Source organism: Kogia breviceps, chromosome 5 (genome assembly GCF_026419965.1).
Source record: "Kogia breviceps isolate mKogBre1 chromosome 5, mKogBre1 haplotype 1, whole genome shotgun sequence".
Lineage (NCBI taxonomy): Eukaryota > Metazoa > Chordata > Mammalia > Artiodactyla > Physeteridae > Kogia > Kogia breviceps.
Genome location: NC_081314.1, coordinates 33,376,238 through 33,404,074, shown reverse-complemented (window position 1 = coordinate 33,404,074; position 27,837 = coordinate 33,376,238). Strand labels below are relative to the sequence as shown.

The following is a 27,837-nucleotide window of genomic DNA, read 5'->3' as shown; positions in this document are numbered from 1 at the left end:
TTTTTTTTTTGGTGTATTTTTAATGAGATTATTTGGGTGATCTCACATATGGCCAAAGTCCTCGTGATTTAAGCAGTTTCAATCCAGTTAGTTTTTCTTTTCCTATTTTGTTAGTCTGCCCTTTGGCCCTCTTACTTCTTGTTGGCAACAATCTCACTTCCAGAAAGTGTAGACTCCGAAGGAGAGAGGGCAGTAAAGCACAAATCTTTACTAAGTTGATGGAACACACGTTGAACAAAAATCTATAGACTTGGGCTTCCCTGGTGGTGCAGTGGTTAAGAATCCGCCTACTAATGCAGGGGAAACGGGTTTGAGCCCTGGTTCAGGAAGATCCCACATGCTGCGGAGCAGCTGAGCCCATGCGCCACAACTACTGAGCCTGTGCTCTGGAGCCCATGAGCCACAACTACTGAAGCCCGTGCGCCTAGAGCCCGTGCTCTGCAACAAGAGAAGCCACCACAGTGAGAAGCCCACTCACCTCAAAGAAGAGTAGCCCTTGCTCGCAGCAAGTAGAGAAAGCCCGTGTGCAGCAACGAAGACCCAACGCAGCCAAAAATAAAATAAATAAATTTATTTTCTAAAAACCCTATAGACTTTATGACAAGCTGCCCAGTTTTCCATTATTACAGGTAATTGGAAACCAGTTATGATTATGTGGATTTCATTTTTTTCAAATCTCATCAATATCATCAGTTGGTTACATTTTCCATCAAGACCTCATCAGAGAATCTAAAACTTCAGCCCTATTACCCTGTCTGTGTCTGCTCACTGAACTTGGCCTAGGTCTACCTGGAAGGTAACCACAGACAGCTGGGTCTTCCTGCATATTCCAGTCTGAAGGATCCTTCTAGTGTCTTCTGCAGCTAAGCCTGAAGGTAACCTCTCAGGAGCCACCCTCAACATCTTTTACTTGTCTCATGGAAGAACAATTCTGAGTTCCCCTACACAGTCTCTCAGTGCCCCCCCAGCAGGATCGAGCCCCAACTGCCTACAGAGTTAATGATCTCATTAACACACACTTATTTACTTGTTTTCCTTTCTTTCCTGTCTTATTCCTCTACTCCTTCATCTTGCTTCCTGGATCACCTCCCAAAGAAACTATCTGCATCCAAATCATTGTCTCAAAAATTTTTTTTAATTTAATTTTAGGGGGACACCCAAATTAAGAGACTGATTCAGAAATTACCTTCTCTATTTATATAAGATATCCAGAAGAGACAAATTTATAGAAACAGAAAGTAGATAAGTGGTTGCCTACGGCTGGATGTGGGAACAGAGATTAGTCAAAAATGGGTGTGAGAGAACTTTTTAGGGAGGAGAAATACTCTAAAACTCAGGTGGGGATGGTTGAACCACTCAATAAAGGTAGTAAAAATCATTAAACTGTACACTTGAAATAGATGAATTTTATGATATGCACAATATACCTCAATAAAGTTTTTTAAGAAATTACCTTATTTTACACGGAGAGATGGTAAGATCTAAAGAGCTAAAGTGCTCAAAGTTACACAGAAAATACAGGCCAGAGAAAAGAATAGAGTTTCAGGCCATTTGATTACTTTGATTCATTACTTTTGATTCATCTGTGGACAAATGATCTTGTTTTAACTCATTAAAAATTCAAGTACATGAAAAAAGTGAAAAAGCACCAATTAAACCAAGTATCAATACATTTATGACACCAATTATAATAATTATCATTTAGTTAGTGCTTCCTGTAGGTTAAATAATTTACCTAGGTTATTTCATTTAACTTCACAAATGGGCCATAAGATAGGGATGACTGCTGTCTCTTTGTTACACACGGGGACATAGAGCTTGAGAGAAGGTAAGTGACTAATACTCACATGAGGCTGAGTGGGAATTCATCCATATTTGTCACCAGACAGCAGAGTGCATATTCACCGTGACTATATTATACCACTTCTGCTGGTGACTAGGATTTCTTTCCCCGCTTACCACTCCAGCATGACCAGAGAAAGGCAAAGCTCCATACCTCGCTGTTGAGTTTGTTTATCTGCTGCTTGGTCTCCTCTGCTTTGATGAAGAGGACAGCAGCTCCAATCTCTGGGTCTGGAAAGTGACACACATGCAGAATGAGTAGAATGAGTCCTTCAGGAATCAACCTCATATTTCAGGACTGGGGCAGTTAGAATGGGGAAGGAAGCCCAAGCTACCTTCAACCTTTCCTGATGTCGGTGCACTGTAGCTTCTGTCTCCCTAGTTCTCCTCTGGATGGCACTTGGTGAGCTCTTTGGAACTAGGCACACAGCATGGTGGTGACTGTGGCCACACTTACTGGATGTGTCCATGGCCACCCTCCCCCTCTCCTGAACACAATCCTACCATGTGCCCAAATGGCACATGTTCTCTTCTTTGACCATTTTCCAAAAATATATCACAGCTAGTGTCCAAGCCATAGAAAAGAGATGTTCTTTTTCTCCTCTCTTCCCTTTCCAGATTTTGAGTCCTGTACCCATGAGAACATTTTCCTCCCACCTCTATTAAAGCTGCTCATCCCCATTGCAGGTTTTCAGTGTTGCTCTAAAAGGTAATTTCTCCTGTTTCCCAGGTCTCTCATCCCTACTTTTTCTCTACCTTACTTTTACAAATACATTTCATATCTGTCAGGAGCAGAAGTACAGATGAGTCATTGCTAGCTAGAGTGGAAAGGATTTGACATACAGAGGTATCTATATCTATATCTATATCTATATCTATATATGTCATGTATATATATATCATGATGACTATCCTAATATCCTAATTCTGGTCAATTATGTGTAGAAAATTTGTCTGTGGGAGAAAAAAGTTGCTCAAAACAATCCAAAGTGTCTGAGTAGTAAAAGCTCCTTTTGCTGAGATATTTTGCAAAGTTAATCTATTCATTCAATGAATGATAAGAGATCACCTACAACAGGCTAAGCCTCCTTTAGATGAGACAGAAATAAAGAAAATATATTGACCTCAATGGGGCTTTGAGTCTAGCTGGGAAAAGAGACATTGAAAAAGCAATTATGGGGCTTCCCTGGTGGTGCAGTGGTTAAGAACCCTCCTGCCAATGCAGGGGACATGGGTTCGAGCCCTGGTCTGGGAAGATCCCACATGTCATGGAGTAACTAAGCCGGTGTGCCACAACTACTGAAGCCCGCATGCTTAGAGCCCATGCTCTGCAGCAAGAGAAGCCACCGCAATGAGAAGCCCGTGCAAATCAATGAAGACCCAATGCAGCCAAAAGTAATAAATAAATAGATACATAAATTTATATATTAAAAAAAGCAATTATGCAATAGGTGTGGATTTCATACTAAGGGCAGTAGGAATCCATCTCAGGATGTTAAGCATAGGAATAGCGTAATAAGAACAAATGTGTATTTTTTAAAAAGTTCACTCTGTATGGAGAACAGTGTGAAAACAGAGAAGAGACTTTGGAAGCAGTGCAGGCAAGAGTGAATGTGGCAGGGAAAAGGTGGTGGGAGGAAGAATAGAAAGTCTCAGACAGAACTGAGAGATATTTAGGAGGTAAAGTCGAGAATATTTGCTGCTTGAATGGATGAGTATTGGGGTAGATGTTGGGAAAAGGGAGAAGAGGAGGCTAAGCGGGGTGGCAGGACCAGAAATACTATGTGGATGGCATGAAGACGTCCTGTGAGCCAACAAGGAAAACTTCCTGTTGGGACCAACCATCAGCTTCCATAGCAAATGCTCACATCTGGTTGATTAGAAGTATGATTTCTGTGCTTCTTGCCCAGAGCAGATATAAGTCCATTACATGGATGGATCACGATTGTTGACTGACATCTACATTCCTCTCCTCACCTTCCTACATCCCACCATCGTCCTACCATGGAGTCTTACTCTTCCATCGTCCCAGCAGATGAGTGCTGGGAAGAACTGTAGATTGAGATAGAAGACTGGTATTCTACCAAATGGAGACATACCCCCAGAGCTGTACATTCGGAAGTCTTTCTTGGGCTTGGCTTTGCCCATGGAAGGATTCACCAGTTAGCAGGAGATCCTGACACAAGGATCTGCCTTGCATCTGGTGACTGTTTGGGATCGCCTATGTGCATTATTCTCTATCAACTACAGGTGCGTCTTCTTGTAGACGTTGTCATTTCTGGCCTTCATCATGCTGACAAATTATTTTGTGGGCAATGAACTCAAGAATGAAAGGGACAGAGAGGAGCCTGGGCTAGGTTTGGGGGTATTTTATATTAATTCACCATCCCTAGAGGGTAGTACTTCATATAGTTCCCCATCATTTCCGATATTCTTACATACTTCTGATGATATTTATCCCTGGAAAATTGCAAGTACACAACCACTTACCCAATAAATTGGTTAAGTATAACGAATGTTCCTATAGTCTACACCCAACACAGCATTTCCTTTGGGTAATGTTGTTTCTGTGGATCAGTCTGCATTTATAATAGGAAAACATGGTTACCCTCTGATGAAGAGCAGAAATTTGAGTCTCCTCCTGACACACCATTTACCTGGGCTGGTAAGCTGCAGGGTGTTGAGCCTGGATGGAGGAACCATTACAAATGCCATCTTAATAACTTGGAGGTGGCACAGACCCAAGTCAAATTACTTTGTGGCTTTGGTAAAGTTCCATCACATGGAGAATACCCCGAGAATGGGAAGGCAAAAAAGTGCCTATACCAAACATTACAAGTTATAAAGACATATCACCCCTTGAGAGAAGACTAAATATAGAGCTTACCTCCAAGAGGAGGAGAAATTCTGGGCTCTGGTCTGACTCGTTCAGAGCCAAAGTCAAAGGACTGGCTTTCCTCACTACAGTTTCCATCTTCAATTCCATCAACAATCCTGTTTAAAATAACAAGGATGGGCTAGTTGTGCATTTATATTCATGGGTTCCAGTATTCCTAGAAGACTTGAAAAATCTTGTGTTAAATTTTCTAAATTCTAGACCCTCTAGAGCTGGGCTATCCAATATGGTAGCCATTAGCCTTATACGGCCATTGAGCACCTGAAATGTGCAAAAAGAGATGTGCTGTAAGTATAAAATACACACTGGATTTTGAAGATTTGAGTAAAAAATGTAAGTTATTTAATTAGTAATTTTTTATATTGTTCACATTTGAAATGCTAGTATTTGGGGCATATTGAGTCAAATAAAATATCTTATTAAAATTATAATTAAATAATTGCACATGTGTGTGTTTACTTTTTAAATATGTGGCTACTGGAACATTTAAAATTACTCATGTGGCTCACAATTTTAGCTCATGCTATATTTCTACTGAACAGCAATGCTGTAGATCTTAGACTCATTTATTCTCAGATTCAAAACCTTAAGCTACAGAAGTTCTCTTATCTAAATTTATATTAATTCACTACTTTATCCGGAATTAAAGAGTTTTAATGTAATGCTTACAGCATCGCAGAAAATAACTTTGAAAACATCTTTGCTCTGGACGTGAACAAAACTCTGAAGTGAGAGTTGAAGAATTATATTTAAATGACTAGTAGGACTCTAGCTAATCTTCTTTCCTTGGTAAATAATATCTAACACATTCATTATTTTTAAAAAAGATGAACTTATTGTAGAAAATGTAAACATACAGGTAGCAAAAATCTGAAAAGAAAAATCAACTGTCATTCACCACAACCGTTAACATCTTGGTGTGTTCTCAAAATCTTTTTCTCGATATAAAATAAAATATGTTTTTTCATAAGTGTAGAATAAGTTGTATATGAAACTTTCTTTTCCAGCTCCGATACATTTTTCCCCTTTTTATAATTTAGTATTTTTCATTTTAGAGAAATTTTAGGAAGGAGAAGAGTTAAGGGATGCTTTCAAATTATCATCTCCAACTGAATTCCTGAACATTTAATATCCACCTACTTTTCATTAACCCTGTTTTGCTTATTTTCCCCTTAATATTTTCTCTAAATGGATAACTAAATTCACAAATGACTAACTAAATATGTAGTATATCAGAAACATCTCTTGCCTTATAAGCAGAACAACAGAATTTGAATCCATATTTCAGAACTCAAATTTCTGACATTTTGGACAAAATATGTAACCTTCAAAATACTTAACACTTCTTACAACTTTATAGTAGAGATAATACAAACTACTTTATAGGATTCCTGAAAAGACTAAATGTAATAATAAATGAAAAATTACCTAGCCGAGTACATAAGACTAGGAATCACTCAATATGTTTTTTTCTTGTCTATTTTTTACTGAGTTGTTACACGCCATAGCCTACTCTTTTCACATTTTCTGAGTCAGAATTTTTTACTGTTTCAATCACTTTTAGTTGATCCTAAAGTGAATTTTGTGTTAGTTAAAAAATAGAACCATCTCATATTACCTGCGGAAGGGGCCAGAAATAAAACTAAGTTCAGTCACCCACAATAGTGAAGCAAATACTATGGGAAATGAAGACCAGAACTTCATTTCCTTCATAATTTCCACTCATTGCCTCATGAAACTTTTGGTAAGATCAGATATTGAGGGGATAACAATACGGACTTTGTTCCATCTCTTTTGTTTTCATTAGAAATTTATAAGTTATAAAATTACAATGTAGAAATATACATCTATACAAATAGGTAGAGCTAAATGGATAAAGGGAGAAGAGAAAGAATTTGGAAAATTTAGTGGACCCTTTTGAGAATATGACTAAAATGATTTATTCTCATCTTGCATACACCTCCACATAGAGTCCAAAATGGCGCACAAAAATTTAGGGAAGCTGAAGCATTGAGGCTAGGAACCTGCGTGGCAGAAAGGTCCAGAAGGCTGACTAATTTACTAGCCAGGTATAGTGTGAATAAAATGCAGCCAGTTTCACCTGGGAAAGAATTCTATGATGTGAACTCTCACCTTGGACTGAGGTCTGGGGGTCCAGCATTGTTCAAAGTTGAAAGTTGCAATTTCAAGTTCTTCTCTTTTCTTTTACCATGGTTAGGGGCGTCGACTTCCTGTTTGGTTTGGGGGGAATTGGAACTGGAGACTCTGATAGGTGAGTGAAATGGCACTGTTCCCGAGGCCAGCTGCTTCAGGCTTAAGCCAAGATAGCTCTTACCGCTTCCAAGCTTCTTGCTACGGGAAGAGGAAGATCCCCTTGTGTAGATGGGAGAGAGGGAAGCAGTCTCCTCCTCCTCCCGGTCCTCCTCCTCTTCCTCATCTTCCACAATGGATGGGAGCCTCTTCTTGATGCTGCCATTTCCCTTGGGCTCTGACTAAATCAGAGGATAATATAGATGAGTACAGATTGTGAAGACTTCTTGAGAGGCATATCATTCATGCTGCAGGGCCTATCTGAACAAAGCCAGATCCCCTAGAGCCTTTAAAATGGAAGACCTCACAGATTTTGCTCTTATTTATTCAGGTGTTCAAAATCTCTCATACTGTATAGCACAGGGAACTCTACTCAATATTCTGTAATAACATACATGGGAAAAGAATCTGAAAGAGAATGATTCACTTTGCTGTACACCTGAAACTAACATAACACTGTAAATCAACTATACTCCAATAAAAATTTTAGACAAAACAGAACAGAAATAGACTCAGACATAGAAAACAAACTTAAGATTACCAAAGGGGAGGGGCGTAGACGTATAAATTAGGAGTTTGGTATTAAAATATACACACTGCTATATATAAAATAGATATCCAACAAGGACCCCCTATATAGCACTGGGAACTCAATTCAATATCTTGTAATAACTTATAATGGAAGAGAATATTTACAAGGATATATATATATGTATATATATATATATCAATCACTTTACTGTACACTTGAAACTAATGCAACATTGTAAATCAACTATATTTCAATAAAAGATGTTAAAAACATCCCCATTTCTGATCTCTGCTAGGTTTACTCTCTCTGCTTTCCTGGTGTTAGCCCACAATCCTTCTCTTGGTCTTTTAAACTCTCTTGGTGGTGAGCTATGTAAAAGGTGCATTTTATCAGGTTTGCATTGAGGTTTTAATCAGCCTGTCATTTATAATAGCATATGATGGCATGTGTTTAGGAATAAGACATTTTCAATTTTACTGGAAAGTCTTGGGCCTTGATAGTTTATTTAATTTATTTATTTCATTTTTCAGGTATCCTCATCATTTTATTTTTATGGAAGTATTGTTGATATACAATATTATATAAGTTACAGGTGTACGATATAATGATTCACAATTTTTACAGTTTATACTCCATTTATAGATATTATAAAATATTGGTTATATTCCCTGTATTGTACAACATCTCCCTGTAGCTTATTTTATACCCAGTAGTTTGTACTTCTTACTCCCCTACCTGTATCTTGCCCTTTCCCCTTCCCTCTCCCCACTGATAACCACTAGTTTGTTCTCTGTGTCTGTGAGTCTGCTTCTTTTTGGTTACATTCACTAGTTTGTTGTATTTTTTAGATTCCACATATAAGTGATCTCATACAGTATTTGTCTTTCTCTGTCTGACCTATTTCACTTAGCATAATTGGGCCTTGATATTTTAAAGTTACAGGGTCCTCAGTGAAACTTTATGTGGAGATCAACCAGCAAAATTATATTATCTTTGAGAATAAAACTCTTTCCTATTTTGGATCATAGATGGAAGAAGATCAGAAGTCCCCTCAGCTCTCCTTGTTCTCACAAGTCAGGTGGCAGGAAGTACAGCAAACCATTTGATCCTCTCACCTTGAAGAGCCTTAGGAAAGGAAAGGGAGAGTTTTGCAAACTCTTCTGTAGGATTCCTGCCTGGGCTCCTTCAACCTTACAGGCTTAGAAGAAGCAAAGGAGAGGATGGGAAAGGATGAAGGAGGGGATAATGAAGGGGCAGGGCAGACAAGGTAGCAAAGGCTAAGCTGATGGCCTTATGCTTCATCAGCCTTAAGCTGATGAGTATGTGTTTCTTGCTCTGCCCCAGACATGGCCTCCCTGCTCCAAAAAGTCAGTTCATTTTCCTGTGCCTCAGTTTCTTTTGAGGATACAATCATTTATACCTGCTTATAAATAATTCATAATGAAAATAAACTGAAAAGACCTAAGAACACTATTTAAATGTGATGAGCTGTCATGGTTATTACTTCATCTCAATAAATAGTTGTTTTATTGGTATATGAATTTTATTGTAACAGTTATAATTTTATATATATATATATCTGACAGGCCTATTCACCCATTTAGTTGAGGCCATAGTTGTAAAGTTAAATGATCAGTTCACTTAGGAAGGTTTTTTTTTTTTTTTGTATTTTAATCTTATGGGTCAAAATTTCTTGAGGAAGTGGAATTATTAGACTCATTTTTCCAACTAGATGTGATTATTTTAATTAATGGTAAAGCTATTAGTTCTTTATTCAATATTCATGGTTTTCTTTTATTTGTTTATTTTTTCTTCAAGCATTTTAAATTCTGTGCTTTTAACAAAGATGGACCCATGTGGAATTGCAGAGGAACATTTGTATACTAGTATTGTAGAACAGAAAAGTGAGCTCACCCAGCTAAAGATACAACAGGGCGAACTTTTCACAGAAATTAAAATCAGTGAGTACATTCTCTAATTGGACTTCTGTTTACATTTGCATTGGCAATTTAACCATTCCTTTGTTTCAAGGAGGCTCCCTTGGCTCTAACAGAATCTTCTGACTAGTAACCTATAAGATGTTTGTACTTCTACAAGTTCATTTAATTTTCAAACTTCCATGCTTGGCACCTTGGACAATTTGCTTAGGTACTGACTCTTGTGACTGGGACAGCCAACACGATTTATACCAAGAATTCATTAGTCCGTGGACCATCATTGCAGACAATAGCCAAATTTATTATTATTAAATACCCAGCCCCACATGCAGCCTCTGTGCAGGAGTACCAGTTACTTTCTTCAGGCCATCGGTATAGAAACACCCTACTCCCTCGTGTCACTGGATTCACCTGTGTATACATGGCCACAAAATTCAACCACAGATCTTTTCCTTCTCTCTGACCCATCTCTTCCTTTCCCTCTCATCTTTCTCATGAATGCCCCCATGAGGGCAATGAGGTTTTATCCCCACAGTCAAAAGAGTCTCTAAATTTGTTCGTGACATCTTGTTGGAATAGTTATTTCAAACTCACGAATGAGTCTTGACTAAACGTGTCTTGACTAAAAGGAAAGTAGAATAAAGTCTAGTGGTGGAATGCATGTGTTTTTGGTTACACAGTCTTAAAAGTCCTGTGACTTACTAGCTATAACCTTGGTCAGGTAATGTTATTGTTTAAAACCTTGGTTTCCTCACCTGTAAATTGGCAATAATGTGAGGAAAAAAATCAGGTATTAGATAATGGTAGTTACACTCTTAGTGATATGCACTGAATGTGCTTAATTAAATGCTTGCCCTTGTGATGATGGTGATGATCATGAAGAAAAAGGAAACAATTTACATCAGGGCAGGTCCTACAGATAGTGTTGTGATATTTTACATAATCTCCCCTTCTTTCTTAGTTAACAGAACTCTTAGCAATGAACCTTGCCCAAAGATCACCTTTTTCAGACCCCTTGCCACTTGGTTTGGCCACAAGGCCAAATTCTAGGATGATAGTATGCCAGTGGACAGGTTATAGGGAAATTTTAGGAAGGCTCCTAGAAGGAGGGGAGCATCTATCTTGTTCTTTTACTTTGCTTTAGTTTCTAGTCTGGAACACTGATGAAATGAATGGATCTCCAGCAGCCATCTGAGAGAATGAGGAGGAGGAAGGCATACATTGAGGATCATGAAGCAGAAAGAGGAAATCTCCAGGCCTACTGACACTGTTATATTGCTCACCTCTGGCCTTGTCCATGAGAGAGAAATAAATATCTATTGTATTGAAGCCCCTGTTCTTCTTGTAGTTTTGATACTGCAAATGAACTTCAGCCTTAATTATATAGATTTTATTTTTTTGAAAATTAAGGATCGTGTACTCTTGGGAGGGATGTTCATTTTCAGAGCGCTATGGCGGGGTGAGGAATTCAGATGGGAAAATCCAAAAGGAGGCTAAATTTCTCTTCATGAGAAAGATAATATAGGGAAGGTCTGGCAGAAAAGAGGTAATGAGGAAAGGATGCCTGTTGAGAAGAGTTTAAATGTAATGACAGTTTTGCTAGCTTCTGAAGAGGGATTTTGCAGAGATGAGAGAGAAAAGACAACTAGTGGCAGGGAGGAACTTGGTTGATAGCACTGAGATGTGTTAAGAGCTTTAAAAATGTTTCTCAATAGCAACTATGTTTGCTTCCAACCCCCAACGATCTTCGGTCCATTATCAACATCTTTGTAATGTGCTGTGTAACTGGATTTATTGGTGCACCTCTGTATGCATGTGTGTCTGTGTGTGTATACATGTGTGTGAAAGTTGGGGGGTTCTGCTTCAAGAGGGTACAGAGCAAGAAAAGGAGCTGTTTACAGGGTTTCTGTCATGGGATTATTGGTAATAAAGGTCTAGGTAATAAATTGGACAAGTTACTGTTTAGGGGAAAAGTTTTCTGTGAAATTGGAGGGTTCTTAAAAGCTGGGACTGACTTAAAAGCTCAATTCTTCTAAGATCAATACCTCAGGACTTTGTTACTCTGGGCAGGTTTTGGTGACAAACTATGTTTTAACAATAGCTCTAAGATATTTAAATAGATATATGAGTTTCAATCTTTCTCTATTCCCAAACTCATGAAAGTCATTGCCACGTCTCTCTCAAGTGCTTTAGGGGAAGTCAAAAATAAATACATAACATCCTCAAGGGGGAGACAGATTTGTTGGAAATCACACAAATTTTAGATAAATATTTTGCTCTTTGGCAAAAAGCCATACCTGTGAGACCATAGATTTGTTCGACAATCTTGATATCACCTGAAAGAACAAACAAACAGATGTTGTAACAAACAAACAGAAATGTAACAATAATTTACACCTTCTTGGTGGTTTGGGACTGAGTGAAATGGAGGCAGGGAAGGAGATGAAAGTTCAGAGGCTGTGGGGGGCGGGGAGATGGGCCACCTGCATGGGCCAGAGAAGAGGAAATACCTCCTGAGAGATGCTGGGAGCATCTCCCACACCTCATCCTCTAGGAACTCTACTGACCAGAGTGTGTAATAAAGAAAAGGGAGCAGCAAATTGTCTAGTACAGGACACCACACCCAGGAAATAGAGGTCAAAATAGTACACTCATCAGACACATTTTCCATCTTGATGCTTTATTTGCTCTCTTTTTGTTTTCCATCTCCCTTATTCCTCTTTCTTGCCCTTTTGCTAAATTATCTTATCATCCATGATTTTTCTCTCCGGCTCTGTGAAAAAAAGAAATCGTGGAGGCATTTCTTATTTAATCTCATTTCTTTCTATTTATCCACCTCCCCTTTTTCTTTGGATACGGGTGGGGGTGATGAACCCTTTCTGTCCCATTTGTTTTACTCGCTATGATGTTCCCTGTGGGCTAGGATTAAGTTCACTGCGGATACTAATTTTCAATTTAAGTGATTTTAAGATCCAATTGATTGTAAAAAAGAAAAAAAATGGTCAATCAAATTGTGACATGCCATCAGTTATAAGACTGATCCAAATTTCAGAGATGGTAAAATGTGAAAAACAAATGTGTAACATAGAATCACTTAAGTTCAAAACACATTTTGCATAAAATAAAACTATGGTACTGTGGAGGAGTACATTAAAAAACATGCACCTTCCATGATGTACAAACAAGCTCTGGAAATTATAACATATCTGGGAAATATGCTTCAGGTCTCATCCACATTGTTTTTTGCTCAAATATACTTCTCTCATTTTAAAGTGGTAATAGATGCTATAAATTAACATAATTTTATTCCCATGAAAAAAAAAAAACTTGCACTTGAAAATGACCTGCCTAGTAAATGAGACATATTTGGTAATTCTGTCACTGCTCCCCCCACTGTTTTTTTTTTTTTTTTCTAGATGATTAGGGAAATAGATCTGTTATTATTTATACAAATGCCAGCATCTTTATTGCTGTGCAAATATATGTTTCATCAATGTTTAATTTTATCAAAGCAGTCAACCCATTCTACATCTGTTTAGTTGCCTAAATATGCATTGATCAGTAGCACTGAAGACATAAGTTTTGCAATAATTCCCTAAATGGTGACAAGTAAAGCAGCTGAATAAAAATGTGGAAAATAAAACAAAATTTCAATGTCGTTGCTACTGTGGTAGACATAAAAAAATGGGTTTTTGAAAAGCTTTTCAGTTACAGCTTGGATGAAAGAAAGTATAGTTCTGGGATTCAGGAGGCCTGAACATCTCCAGGTCAGAGATGCTCTCTAAGGGATAAGAGAAAGGCACTGGCCTTAGCACTTGCTGATTTGGGTGTGACTCCCAACCCCCATGGTTTATTACTAATATGAATTCTGTCGAGAATGTTTTTCTACATCAGTGCTTCTCAAACTTGCAGGTTCTGATTCAGGAGGTCTGGGTGGAGCCTGAGACTCTGCATTCCAATGAGTTCCCAGGTAATATGGACCTTGCTGGCCCATGGGGTACACTTTGAGTAATGAGATCTTATAACCAACGTCATTGTTATTATCATCCTATCAGCTGTCAGTTCATTAAGTATTCATTGTGATCAGCACCCTGGTAAATGCTCCCCAGCCATGACATCCACTAATTTTCATTACAAATCCTATGAGGTAAGTGTCCATTATGTAGCCAGCACCACTGTGATAGGCTCTCTGAATAAATCATTTAATTCACATATGGTATTAATCACATGTGTTTTATTTTATTTTATTAAAAAAATTTTAAAGCACAGAAAACTAAGATTTAATAACACTCAGCATACATGGAATAAGTTCACTTAGCAGTTGCTGTGGTTCATTTCACTTATAAAAGGCAAATATTTTTTAAGTACTCAACAGCAACAGTGAAAGCCCTCTCTCACCCTGATAGGAATAGATTTGTTATATTCTGCTAAATAGAATTAACCATCCTTGGAAAGATTTCAATACAGTACTGAATTGTTTATGAAATGTCCTGTTATCTATTGTAATGTATTGTAAGTAGTCAAATTCTGTATATACTGCTATTTTCTGTGTCTGTTCATTGCTGTGAACTTATGTATGTTAGTGAAATAAATTTTCAGCTTTCATGTTGTTTCCTTAACATTTATAAATATAAGTATTAAGATATTTTCCCCCTGTTACAGGAGAATAACAAACTTGGTGATGTTTTCCTTTCTGATGCAACCCAAAAACCTAGCTGTTCTGAAAAGGTTGGTGCGTGCTGTTAAGACAGAATGAAATTACTCTTTTCATCTCTTAAGTGAAACACCGCTTTGTCATTCCCCTTCAAAACTACAGGTTTTTACTTGATATTCACAACTTTTGCACCACCATCAGTCAGTAATTTTCCAGGTGCCTTTAGTTTTAGACATTATAGAACTTAAATACTGACTCAAGAAGATTGATAAAATATGAAACATTTTCTGCTCAGCCACATTTGTAGGCAAACATTTTCGGTGTCTATGTTCTGAGGAAGTCCATTATATCACATGTATTTAAAAAAGAATACTCTGAGAGATGCATTCTCTTGACTAATACTTCATGCTAATCCAGATTCTGCCAAGTGTAGAGAATAGTCGTTTAATGGAAACCCACTATTTTCAAGCTAGAAGTGATCCTAAACAGTCTCTGCTACAATGGTTTGTACACCTGGCAGACAATAGGATGCTTTGAGAAGTGTTCCTTTAAAAAAATCAAGTTACAGATTACCAGTTCCAATGAATCTCTTTCAGTTGGTGATGGGTGTGGTCTCAGGTCTCCAGGTCAGGTTTGAAACCACTAAGTTAGTCCAACTCCCTAACTAGAGATGTGGAAACAGTGGCCCAGGAAGATGAGATGACTTGCCCAATTCATGCAACAAGTTAGTGGTAGAACTTTTTCCCCAGAAGCCATACCTCCTGACTCTCAGTGTACCTTCCATAGAATCATGAGTTTTCTCAGGTACCTCTTCCAATGGTTAATGCTGTTACTTGGGTTGAAAGAAAAAATGCCTGACATACTATGGCATTTAATCTGGTTTGATGGTTGTCACAAATCTGACCCCCAAAACTCATGAGGCTAAGTTACACAAACATGTTGTAAACCTTTTCTGAGTCACAGATCTTTCAGGAAATTGGATGAATTCTAGGCATTCTTTCCCCAGTGGGGAGAAACATGGATACAGCCTTTGGATAGAAAATATTTATTGTTCCAGCAACTATAAGACTCAACGGTTTTGAAAATTTTGAGGAAGGCAGCTTTCCAATTTTGAGTCCCTCCCACATGGAGTTTTTATAACTTTTAGACAATAAGAAGAACCGTTGGTGATCTCTAATGGGAATAATTAGGGAAAAAAGAAAGACTGAAGTCATAGAGGTTGGGAAGATAAAAGGGAAGTAAGTCAGACACAAGAGCAGGAAATGAGGTCGCTGAATAAGAGTTTTGAGAGAGATCAAGAAGGGTAAGGGTCAACCTGTTCACATCTTGGGATTGTGCCCTTCATTCCATCAGGATGGAAGAAGCCCAGTGCGGGCAGAAGGGCTGAGGACACCGCCTGGCACAAAGTTATGACCAGAAGTAAGGCATCATAACCTTGAAGACTGGGAAAGAAACATTCTCAGCTTTGTTGCATTGGTTTTAAAAGTTTTTGCGTAGCTGTTCTTCTCCTTTCCCCCCATCCTAACCACCTAACCTACTCTCTCACTCTGTGAGTCCAGTGGGAACTTGGGAGAGAGGACTTTTTTTTTCTTGTTTTTTAGGTTTAATGTTCTTAATTTTATTGCTTTTGGCTGAGACTTCACATCTCTCAATAACATGTTATACCCTACTATTTCTTTTTTAAAAAAAAATCTTTTTATCTTATATCGGAGTATAGTTGATTAACAATGTGGTGTTAGTTTCAGGTGTGCAGCAAAGTGATTCAGTTATACATATACATGTACCTATTCTTTTTCGAATTCTTTTCCTATTTAGGTTGTTACATAATATTGAGCAGAGTTCCCTGTGCTATACAGTAGGTCCTTGTTGGTTATCTATTTTAAATACAGCAGTGTGTACATGTCAATCCCATACTCCCTAACTATCCCTCCCTCCCTTCTACCCTGGCAACCATAAGTTCGTGAGACAGGACTCTTAAATTGGAAAAATACTGCTCACTGGCATCGAGGACCAGAGAGGAAAAATGGTCTCTTAGTCCTCATATAATTTGCTGCCCCCAAAAGGAAAACAAATCGACAATTTTTTTAACTGTGTAAAGAAGGTCCCAAGTTCTACTATTGAGCTTGAATTGCAAATGGAAATCAAATATACTAAAATTAATAGTCATTTTGGATGTGACACATGCCATTGCATTCTTTAATGTTGTCTCTTTTACTGAATGAAGACCCTTTTATAAGAGCTTTCATAGGCTCAAACCTGATCTTGGCCATTCAACTTATTTTTCCCCTTAAGTTCTTAAATTTCCCGACAGTAAATTTTCCTGATATTAGAATTTTTCTTTAACATCTTTATTGGAGTATAATTCCTTTACAATGGTGTGTTAGTTTCTGCTGTATAACAAAGTGAATCAGTGAACATATACATATGTTCCCATATCTCCTCCCTCTTGCATCTTATCCCTCCCACCCTCCCTTTCCCACCCCTCTACGTGGTCACAAACCACCTAGCTGATCTCCCTGTGCTATGTGGCTGCTTCCCACTAGCTATCTATTTTACGTTTGGTAGTGTATATATGTCCATGCCACTCTCTCACTTTGTCCCAGTTTACACTTCTGTGATATTAGAATTTTTATGAATTATTTTAGTTGGGAAGGGAGCTCTTTGGTTTCTTTTATCTATTCCTTCCACCCATTAAAATCCCTCTGCGTTCTGAGAGATGGCGGGGTGTGAGGCCCCACCTTTCACGGTAGGCTAAAAGGCCACCTCTAGAAGGAACGTGAGTGGCTTCTCAGCAGCGATGAGGCATTACCAATAACTTCTCCTTACTCTCAAGCTCTTTTCAAGAGGCTGAACCACTAAGAAATTGACCACTGTGAGGCAGGAAGGAAGCAAAGGTGAGTGGAACCCACCACAAAGACCCAGGACTCCTAACAGTAACCCAGGGGCCAGTGGCCCAAGGAAGGTAGGAAATCTATTTCCATTGTCTACTTGGCCCACAAGTAGGATTTATAAGCCCCTGTGTGGTCTGCAAATGACCTCTCAACTATGGAATCTCATAAGGCATGGAAGTGCCCTGGTGAGAACGTTATCTGCAGCTGATTGCTCAATCAGGAAATGAGATGCGAATTACAAGGCTCTTCTCTTCGACTGATTCATGACATTCTCTGCCTTGTTAATAATGCCACATTGATTAAGTCACAGAGCAGATTGAAGGAGCACGCGTCCCCGTTCAGAAACAGGGATTATCATGGATTTTATCTTGTTCACGGGACAGCAATATTACCAGCATTGGTGGTTGTTTGGGATAAAGAGAATATGAATGAAGGATACTTGCAAATAACCCCATAATTCTCATAGTTAAAATGTCCACTCTTACAAAAATCATAAATAATTGTCAAATAAGCAGGTCTCATTTCCTCATCTGCTTCTTTCTCTTGCAGACTCAAGTGGAGGTGCCAACAAGTAGTGAGTGACACCTATGGCAGGTGGCAGACAGGAGGAATTAGAAACCTCTGGAGAAAGGATAGGCTTTGAATAGGGAGCATTCGTCTTCAACTTAACATGTCTGAGAGGTCACCACCATCTAATCTAAAGAAGAGATTTTTGAGGCTGGTCTGAATCCCTAAGTGGGTAATACAGTTTCTATTATGTTTTCTTTTCTTGTTCTGTAATTTAGAAACAGAAATGAGATTTTAATGAAAAGACTAATGATTTTGACATTTCCCAATTTCACCCAGAGCCTTGAGGTCAAGACAAACTATTAAGACTTGGAGGAGAATTCTCTTCCCCTGGGTAATTGCTATTGCCTCTGGTGTGGGAAATATAAGTCAAGTAAGTGAGTCTTGAACTTAGTGCTTACTGATGTCCGGAGCTAGAGAATCAGCTCCTACAGTGTAGGAAGCAGCACAAAAACTCTTCACTGACGTATATTACGATGAAAGGTCTGTGTGTGGGGAATGCGACACATTTAGGAGGTAGCATAGCAGGGGGGTTAAGAGCTGGAATTGCCCTAGTCTTGTCACTTATTAGCTATGTAACTTTGAGAAGTATATTAATTGTAATAGAATAAGTAATGCTTAGGTAACAAATAATGTGCTAAATTTCAATGGCTTAACACAAATGAATTTTATGTCTCACTCTTTCTCTCAAAAATGATAATAGGGGCTCGGGAGAAGATGGCCGAAGAGTAATATGTAGAGATCACCTTCCTCTCCACAGATACATCAGAAATACATCTACACGTGGAACTGCTCCCATAGAATACCCACTGAACGCTGGCAGAAGACCTCAGACCTCTCAAAAGGCAAGAAACTCCCCACGTACCTGGGTAGGGCAAAAGAAAAAAGAAAAAACAGACACAAAAGAATAGGGACGGGACCTGCACCAGTGGGAGGGAGCTGTGAAGGAGGAAAGGTCTCCACACACTAGAAGCCCCTTCACTGGTGGAGGCTGCGGGTGGCAGAGGGGTTGGGGGGAAGCTTCAGAGCCACGGAGGAGAGCGCAGTAACAGGGTGCGGAGGGCAAAGTGAAGAGATTCCCGCAGAGGATCGGTGCCGACCAGCACTCACCAGCCCGAGAGGCTTGTCTGCTCACCTGCCAAGGCTGGCGGGGGCTGGGAGCTGAGGCTCGGGCTTCAGTCAGAAGCCGGGAGAGGACTGGGGTTGGCTGCATGAACACAGCCTGAAGGGGGCTAGTGCGCCACAGCTAGGCGGGAGGGAGTCTGGGAAAAAGTCTGGAGCTGTCGAAGAGGCAAGAGACTTTTTCTTCTCTCTTTGCTTCCTGGGGCACGAGGAGAGGGGATTAAGCGCGCCATGTAAAGGAGCTCCAGAGACTGGCGTGAGCTGTGGCTATCAGTGTGGACCCCAGAGACGGGCATGAGATGCTAAGGCTGCTGCTGCCACAACTAAGAAGCCTGTGTGCGAGCACAGGTCTCTATCCACACCTCCCCTCCGGGGAGCCTGTGCAGCCCACCACTGCCAGGGTCCCGGGATCCAGGGACAACTTCCCGGGGAGAACGCATGCGCACCTCGGGCCGGTGCAGCGTCATGCCGGCCTCTGCCGCCGCAGGCTCGCCCCTCATCCGTGCCCCTCCCTCCCCCTGGCCTGAGGTAGAGCCCCCGAATCAGCTGCTCCTTTAACCCCATCCTCTCTGAGCGAAGAGCAGACACCCTCGGACAACCTACGCGCAGAGGTGGGGCCAAGTCCAAAGCTGAACCTCAGGAGCTGTGCGAACAAAGAGGAGGGCGGAGGTCTCTCCCAGCAGCCTCAGAAGCAGCAGATTAAAGCTCCACAATCAACTTGAAGTGCCCAGCATCTGTAGAAAACCTGAATAGGCAGCGAATCATCCCAAGTTGAGGAGGTGGACTTTGGGAGCAAGATATATTATTTTTTTTCCCCGTTTTTCTCCTTTTGTGAATGAAATGTGTGTGCTGCTGTGTGAGATTTTGTCTGTATAGCTTTGCTTTCACCATTTGTCCTAGGGTTCTGACAGTCCCGTTTTTGTTTTTTTTTTTTTACTTCAAAAATTTTTTCTTCTTAATAATTATTTTTTATGTTAATAACTTTATTTTATCCTACTTTATTTTATCTTCCTTCTTTCTTTCTTCCTTTCTCCCTTCCTTTCTTCCTTTCTTTCTTCCATCCTTTCTTCTTTCATTTCTTCCTTTCTTCCTTCCTTCCTTCCTTTCTTCCTTCTGTCCTTCCTTTCTTTCTTCCTTTCTTCCTTCCTTCCTTCCTTCCTTTCCTTCTTCCTTCCTTTCTTCCTTTCATTCTTCCTTCCATTCTTTTTTCCTTTCTTTCTTCCTTTCTTCTTCCCTTCCTTACTTTCTTACTTTCCTTCCTATTTTTTTCCCCCTTTTATTCTGAGCCATGTGGATTAAAGGCTCTTGGTGCTCCAGCCAGGCGTCAGGGCTGTGTCTCTGAGGTAGGAGAACCAACTACAGGACACTGGTCCACAAGAGACCTCCCAGCTCCACATAATATCAAACGGCAAAAATCTCCCAGAGATCTCCACCTCAACACCAAGACCCAGCTTCACTAAACGACGAGCAAGCTACAGTGCTGGACACCCTATGGCCAACAACTAGCAAAACAGGACCACAGCCCCATCCATTAGCAGAGAGGATGCCTAAAATCATAATAAGGCTACAGACACCCCAAATCACACCACCAAAGGTGGACCTGCCCACCAGAAACACAAGATAAAGCCTCATCTACCAGAACACAGGCACTAGTACCCTCCACCAGGAAACCTAATGAACCCACTGAACCAACTTTAGCCACTGGGGACAGACACCAAAAACAATGGCAACTACGAACCTGAAGCCTGCAAAAAGGAGACCCCAAACACAGTAAGATAAGCAAAATGAAAAGACAGAAAAACACGCAGCAGATGAAGGAGCAAGGTAAAAACCCACCACACCTAACAAATGAAGAGAAAATAGGCAGTCTACCTGAAAAAGAATTCAGAATAATGATAGTAAAGATGATCCAAAATCTTGGAAATAGAATAGACAAAATGCAAGAAACATTTAACAAGGACCTAGAAGACTAAAGAGGAAGCAAGAAACGATGAACAACACAATAAATGAAATGAAAAATACTCTAGATGGGATCAATAGAAGAATAACTGAGGCAGAAGAACGGATAAGTGACCTGGAAGATAAAATAGTGGAAATAACTACTGCAGAGAAGAATAAAGAAAAAGGAATGAAAATAACTGAGGACAGTCTCAGAGAGTTCTGGGACAACATTGAATGCACCAACATTCGAATTATAGGGGTCCCAGAAGAAGAGAAAAAGAAAGGGAGTGAGAAAATATTTGAAGAGATTATAGCTGAAAACTTCCCTACTATGGGAAAGAAAATAGTTAATCAAGTCCAGGAAGCACAGAGAGTCCCATACAGGATAAATCCAAGGAGAAACACTCCAAGACACATATTAATCAAACTATCAAAAATTAAATACAAAGAAAAGATATTAAAAGCAGCAAGGGAAAAACAACAAATAGCACACAAGGGAATCCCCATAAGGTTAACAGCTGATCTTTCAGCAGAAACTCTGCAAGTCAGAAGGGAGTGGCAGGACATATTTAAAGTGATGAAGGAAAAAAACCTAAAACCAAGATTACTCTACCCAGCAAGGATCTCATTCAGATTTGATGGAGAAATTAAAACCTTTACAGGCAAGCAAAAGCTGAGAGAGTTGAGCACCACCAAACCAGCTTCACAACAAATGCAAAAGGAACTTCTCTAGGCAAGAAACACAAAAGAAGGAAAAGACCTACAAGAACAAACTCGAAACAATTAAGTAAATGCTAATAGGAACATACATATCAATAATTACCTTAAATGTAAATGGATTAAATGCTCCCACCAAAACACACAGACTGGCTGAATACAAACAAAAAACAAGACCCATATATATGCTGTCTACAAGAAACCCACTTCAGACATAGGGACACATAAAGACTGAAAGTGAGAGGATGGAAAAAGATATTCCATGCAAATGGAAATCAGAAGAAAGCTGGAGTAGCAATTCTCATATCAGACAAAATAGACTTTAAAATAAAGACTATTACAAGAGACAAAGAAGGGCATTACATAATGATCAAGGGATCGATCCATGAAGAAGATATAACAGTTGTAAATATTTATGCACCCAACATAGGAGCACCTCAATACATAAGGCAAATACTAACAGCCATAAAAGGGGAAATCGACAGTAACACAATCATAGTAGGGGACTTTAACACCCCACTTTCACCAATGGACAGATCATCCAAAATGAAAATAAATAAGGAAACACAAGTTTTAAATGATACATTAAACGAGATGGACTTAATTGAAATTTATAGGACATTCCATCCAAAAACAACAGAATACACATTTTTCTCAAGTGCTCATGGAACATTCTCCAGGATAGATCATATCTGGGTCACAAATCAGGCCTTGGTAAATTTATGAAAATTGAAATCATATCAAGTATCTTTTCCAAACACAACGCTATGAGACTAAATATCAATTACAGGAAAAGATCTGTAAAATATACAAACACATCGAGGCTAAACAATACACTACTTAATAACTAAGTGATCACTGAAGAAATCAAAGAGGAAATCAAAACATACTTAGAAACAAATGACAATGGAGACATGACTACCCAAAACCTATGGGATGCAGCAAAAGCAGTTCTAAGAGGCAAGTTTATAGCAATACAATCTACCTTAAGAAACAGGAAACATCTCCAATAAACAACCTAACTTTGCACCTAAAGCAATTAGAGAAAGAAGAACAAAAAACCCCCCAAATTTAGCAGAAGGAAAGAAATCATAAAGATCAGATCAGAAATAAATGAAAAAGAAATGAAAGAAACGATAGCAAAGATCAATAAAACTAAAAGCTGGTTCTTTGAGAAGATAAACAAAATTGATAAACCATTAGCCAGACTCATCAAGAAAAAAGGGAGAAGACTCAAATCAATAGAATTAGAAATGAAAAAGGAGAAGTAACAACGGACACCGCAGAAATACAAAAGGTTATGAGAGATTACTACAAGCAACTACAAGCAACTGTATGCCAATAAAATGGACAACCTGGAAGAAATGGACAAATTCTCAGAAATGCACAACCTGCTAAGACAGAACCAGGAAGAAATAGAAAATATGAACAGACCAATCACAAGCACTGAAATTGAAACTGTGATTAAAAATCTTCCAACAAACAAAAGCCCAGGATCAGATGGCTTCACAGGCGAATTCTATCAAACATTTAGAGAAGAGGTAACACCCATCCTTCTCAAACTCTTCCAAAAGATAGCAGAGGGAGGAACACTCCCAAACTTATTCTATGAGGCCACCATCACCCTGATACCAAAACTAGACAAAGACGTCACAAAGAAAGAATACTACAGGTCAATATCACTGATGAACATAGATGCAAAAATCCTCAACAAAGTACTAGCAAAGAGAATCCAACAGCACATTAAAAGGATCATACACCATGATCAAGTGGGGTTTATTCCAGGAATGCAAGGATTCTTCAATATATGCAAATCAATCAACATGATACACCATATCAACAAAGTGAAGGAGAAAAACCATATGATCATCTCAATAGATGCAGAGAAAGCTTTTGACAAATTCAAAACCCATTTATGATAAAACCCCTGCAGAATGTAGGCATAGAGGGAAGTTTCCTCAACATAATAAAGGTCGTATATTACAAACCAACAGCCAACATCGTCCTCAATGGTGAAAAACTGAAATCATTTCCACTAAGATCAGGAACAAGACAAGGTTGCCCACTCTCACCACTCTTATGCAACATAGTTTTGGAAGTTCTAGCCACAGCAATCAGAGAAATAAAAGGAATAAAAGGAATACAAATTGGAAAAGAAGAAGTAAAGCTGTCACTGTTTGCAGATGACATGATACTATACATAGAGAATCCTAAAGTTGCTACCAGAAAACTACTAGAGCTAATCAATTAATTAGGTAAAGTAGCAGGATACAAAATTAATGCACAGAAATCTTTGGCATTGTTATACACTAATGATGAAAAATCTGAGAGTGAAATTAAGAAAACACTCCCATTTACCATTATAACAAAAAGAATAAAATATCTAGGAATAAACCTACCTAAGGAGACAAAAGAACTGTATGCAGAAAATTATAAGACACTGATGGAAGAAATTAAAGATGATACAAATAGAGGGAGAGATATACCATGTTCTTGGATTGGAAGTATAAACATTGTGAAAATGACTCGATTATCCAAAGCAATCTATAGATTCAATGCAATCCCTATCAAACTACCACTGGCATTTTTTACAGAACTAGAACAAAAAATTTTACAATTTGTTTGGAAACACAAAAGACCCTGAATAGCCAAAGCAATCTTGAGAATGAAAAATGGAGTTGGAGGAATCAGGCTCCCTGACTTCAGATTATACTACAAAGCTATAGTAATCAAGAGAGTATGGTACTTGCACAAAAACAGACATATAGATCAATGGAACAGGATAGAAAGCCCAGAGATAAACCCACACACATATGGTCACCTTATGTTTAATAAAGGAGGCAAGAATATACAGTGGAGAAAAGACAGCCTCTCCAATATGTGGTGCTGGGAAAACTGGACAGTACCTGTAAAAGTATGAAATTAGAACACTCCCTAATACCATACACAAAAATAAACTCAAAATGGGTTAAAGACCTAAGTGTAAGGCCAGACACTTTCAAACTTTTAGAGGAAAACATAGGCAGAACACTCTATGACATAAATCACAGCAAGATCCTTTTTGACCCACCTCCTAGAGAAATGGAAATAAAAACAAAAATAAACAAATGGGACCTAATGAAACTTAAAAGGTTTTGCATAGCAAAGGATACCATAAACAAGACCAAAAGACAATGCTCAGAATGGGAGAAAATAGTTGCAAACCCAGCAACTGACAAAGGATTAATCTCCAAAATTTATAAGCAACTCATGCAGCTCAATAACAAAAAAACAAACAACCCAATCCAAAAATGGGCAGAAGACCTAAATAGACATTTTTCCAAAGAAGATATACAAATTGCCAACAAACACATGAAAGAATGCTCAATATCATTAATCATTAGAGAAATGCAAATCAAAACTAAATTGAGATATCATCTCACACCGGTCAGAATAGCCATCATCAAAAAATCTAGAAACAATAAATGCTAGAGAGGGTGTGGAGAAAAGAGGACACTCCTTCACTGCTGGTGGGAATGTAAATTGATACAGCCACTATGGAGAACAATATGGAGGTTCCTTAAAAAACTACAAATAGAACTACCATACGACCCAGCAATCCCACTATTGGGCATATACCCTGAGAAAACCAGAATTCAAAGAGTCATGTACCACAATGCTCATTGTAGCTCTATTTACGATAGCCAGGACATGGGAGCAACCTAAGTGTCCATTTACAGATGAATGGATAAAGAAGATGTGACACATATATACAGTGGAACATTACTCAGGCATCAAAGAAATGAAACTGAGTTATTTGTAGTGAGGTGGATGGACATGGAGTCTGTCATACAGAGTGAAGTAAGTCAGAAAGAGAAAAACAAATACTGTATGCTAACACATATATATGGAAACTAAGAAAAAAAATGTCATGAAGAGACTAGGGGTAGGACTGGAATAACACACAGACCTACTAGAGCATGGACTTGAGGATATGGGGAGGGGGAAGGGTAAGCTGTGACGAAGTGAGAGAGTGTCATGGACATATATACACTACCATACGTAGGGTGGATAGCTAGTGGGAAGCAGCCACATGGCACAGGGAGATCAGCTAGGTGGTTTGTGACCACCTAGAGGGGTGGGGTAGGGAGGGTGGGAGGAAGGGAGGGAGACACAAAGAGGGAAGAGATATGGGAACATATGTATATGTATAACTGATTCACTTTGTTGTAAAGCAGAAACTAACACACCATTGTAAAGCAATTATACTCCAATAAAGATGTTTTTAAAAATGATGATAATAACTAAACTTGTAAGGATTAAATGAAATACATACCTGTATACTGAACCAGTCTGGGAGACCAGAGTGGCCGCATGTGATGTAATGTCACATTAAGAGAAATGTAGTACAGAAACCAAAAGTAATTAAAAAATAATTCTAATCTTTTGGTCCATTTCTTTCAAGAAACTTAGAGGCAATACGATGATAAACCACAGGAAGACTTTTGTAAAATGACTCCTCCTTTTCAATTCCGTTAGTGATAACAATGGTGCCTCTCCAAATTCTCTCACTGAAACTCTCCCCTTGGGTCCCTTCTGTTCTCTTCTGCTTCCCTGTGGCCATTGTGTCCAGTATTCCTGCCAGAGGTGGCCGCTAGGTGGTGCCATGCTTTCCAGGCCTCTCTTGTTTCTCCAGGGAAAGAAGCCATTTGGAACCTGCTGGGAAGTGTATATCTCTTATCATTTCAACTTAATGATCCACAAGGAATTCTCACTTAGGATTTATGGTGAAACAAGTCCTCACATTGTTACATTTGGAAAGTATTTTGTCCAGTGTCTGGCATAAAGATAATTCCTGTTAATAAGTGGTAATTGTATTATTATTGATACATTGGTTATGTAGAAAAGTTTTCTCTGAATTGAGCTGGTGAGGAATAAGGCATTATTAGCTAGGTGATACAGAGCTAAACATTCACACAGATGGGTTTGTCCAATTTAAAACTAACATATATATATATATATATTATATACACACATGTTTAGGACTTCTTAATAAGGAGGCCATTAAACTTCTTAAACACAAGATTCCCCCCAATTGTATATATTGTCAATGTGTTATTGACTATATTCATACCTGTGGAAAATTTGAAAATGCATCATTTTACTCAAGTGAAGCAGATAATTGGGTTGAGAGAGAAACGAATAGAATGTCAAGCTATTACTTTTTATAAAGTATTCCACCCATTACTGTACAAAGAAAAGTATGTATGCTTTTGCGGCATGGGATGACAGCCCTTCTAAACACAATTTTAACTTCCTTTCTTTGAATTCAAATGTATGAATTACAAGCTTGGAATTAAAAGAAAACACAAAGGAGTCCCTTAATGTTTATGTAAAAACTTGGAAACATGGGATGATTTTGAGGGAGAGAGTTATTTACGAATATGTAGTTCATATTATCCTAGAAAGAAAAAGGAAGGAAATACACTATTTTATTCTTTACACTATTGTGTAAAGAAAACTAACTAGAAATCTCTCAGCAATGACACACATTTTTAAAGATTTCAGGCTTATGGAGCTATGCACCAAATCAGTGATTTGGGAGTTCAGCAGGGTAATCAGTGCTAGAAGAATTTACACAGTTTAAGCTCATTATGTGGAGGCCCCCCAATGACCAGCTTCTGATTAGGGTACGATGGCTCCTGGTTAGCCTGTAAAACCCGCTACTATGTAGTTGTAAGGAAACACAATAGCGGGTTTCATAAGATTTTCAGGATACACACTGAATACTCTGGTTCCAAACCAGGTTGGTGAACAAAGATGCTGAATTTGGAGTGAGAAGTTTTTGCATCACAATTCCCGATGGCACTTGTAAACTTAATGCAAAATGCCTGATTTGCTGCCTAGGAAGACCATTGTCAATTACATACTGTAACAGAAAAGTTGAACAGCCCTGTCTGTAGAAGACAGTGTTTGAATCAGCAAACTGAAATGAGCTACTTTGTGTACTTGAACCATAGTGCCTTGGGCAAGCTCACTCAGCTTCAGAAAATAAGAAGAGGTCTATAGAGGACCACGATAGTGAGGCCATAGGCAGCTTCTACATGACCAAATGCATACATTTTTGGGGCATTCATTTTTAATGAAAAAAATCTTTGAAACTTAAGCAAGATGAATATTGTTCATCATAGCATTCACACCTTTAGCAAACACTCAACAATTTCTAGGTGAGGAAGAAAGTCTCACAATTAGTAGATGTGAGGCCAAGATTCTAAAGTTAGGGTTTTCCTCCTGCACTGCTGGTGGGAATGTAAATTGGTGCAGCCACAATGGAGAACAGTTTGGATGTTCCTTAAAAAACTAAAACTAGAGGTATCATATGATCCAACAATCCCACTCCTGGGCATATATCCAGAGAAAATAATGATTTGAAAAAATACATGCACCCC

The 27,837-nt window shown here is 38.8% G+C and overlaps 1 protein-coding gene across 1 annotated transcript in view; it reads right to left on the bottom strand.

Annotated features, from left to right (window-relative positions):
* The window catches only part of KCNH8 (potassium voltage-gated channel subfamily H member 8), a 413,967-nt gene that overhangs the window by 27,587 nt on the left and 358,543 nt on the right, over positions 1–27,837 (bottom strand). The window contains exons 12-15 of the mRNA XM_059064162.2: positions 11,815–11,853; positions 6,872–7,230; positions 4,730–4,836; positions 1,997–2,073 (exon numbers count right to left, since the gene is read on the bottom strand). Of these exons, the coding sequence (XP_058920145.1) occupies positions 1,997–2,073; positions 4,730–4,836; positions 6,872–7,230; positions 11,815–11,853 (582 nt within the window). The remainder of the gene's footprint in view (positions 1–1,996; positions 2,074–4,729; positions 4,837–6,871; positions 7,231–11,814; positions 11,854–27,837) is intronic.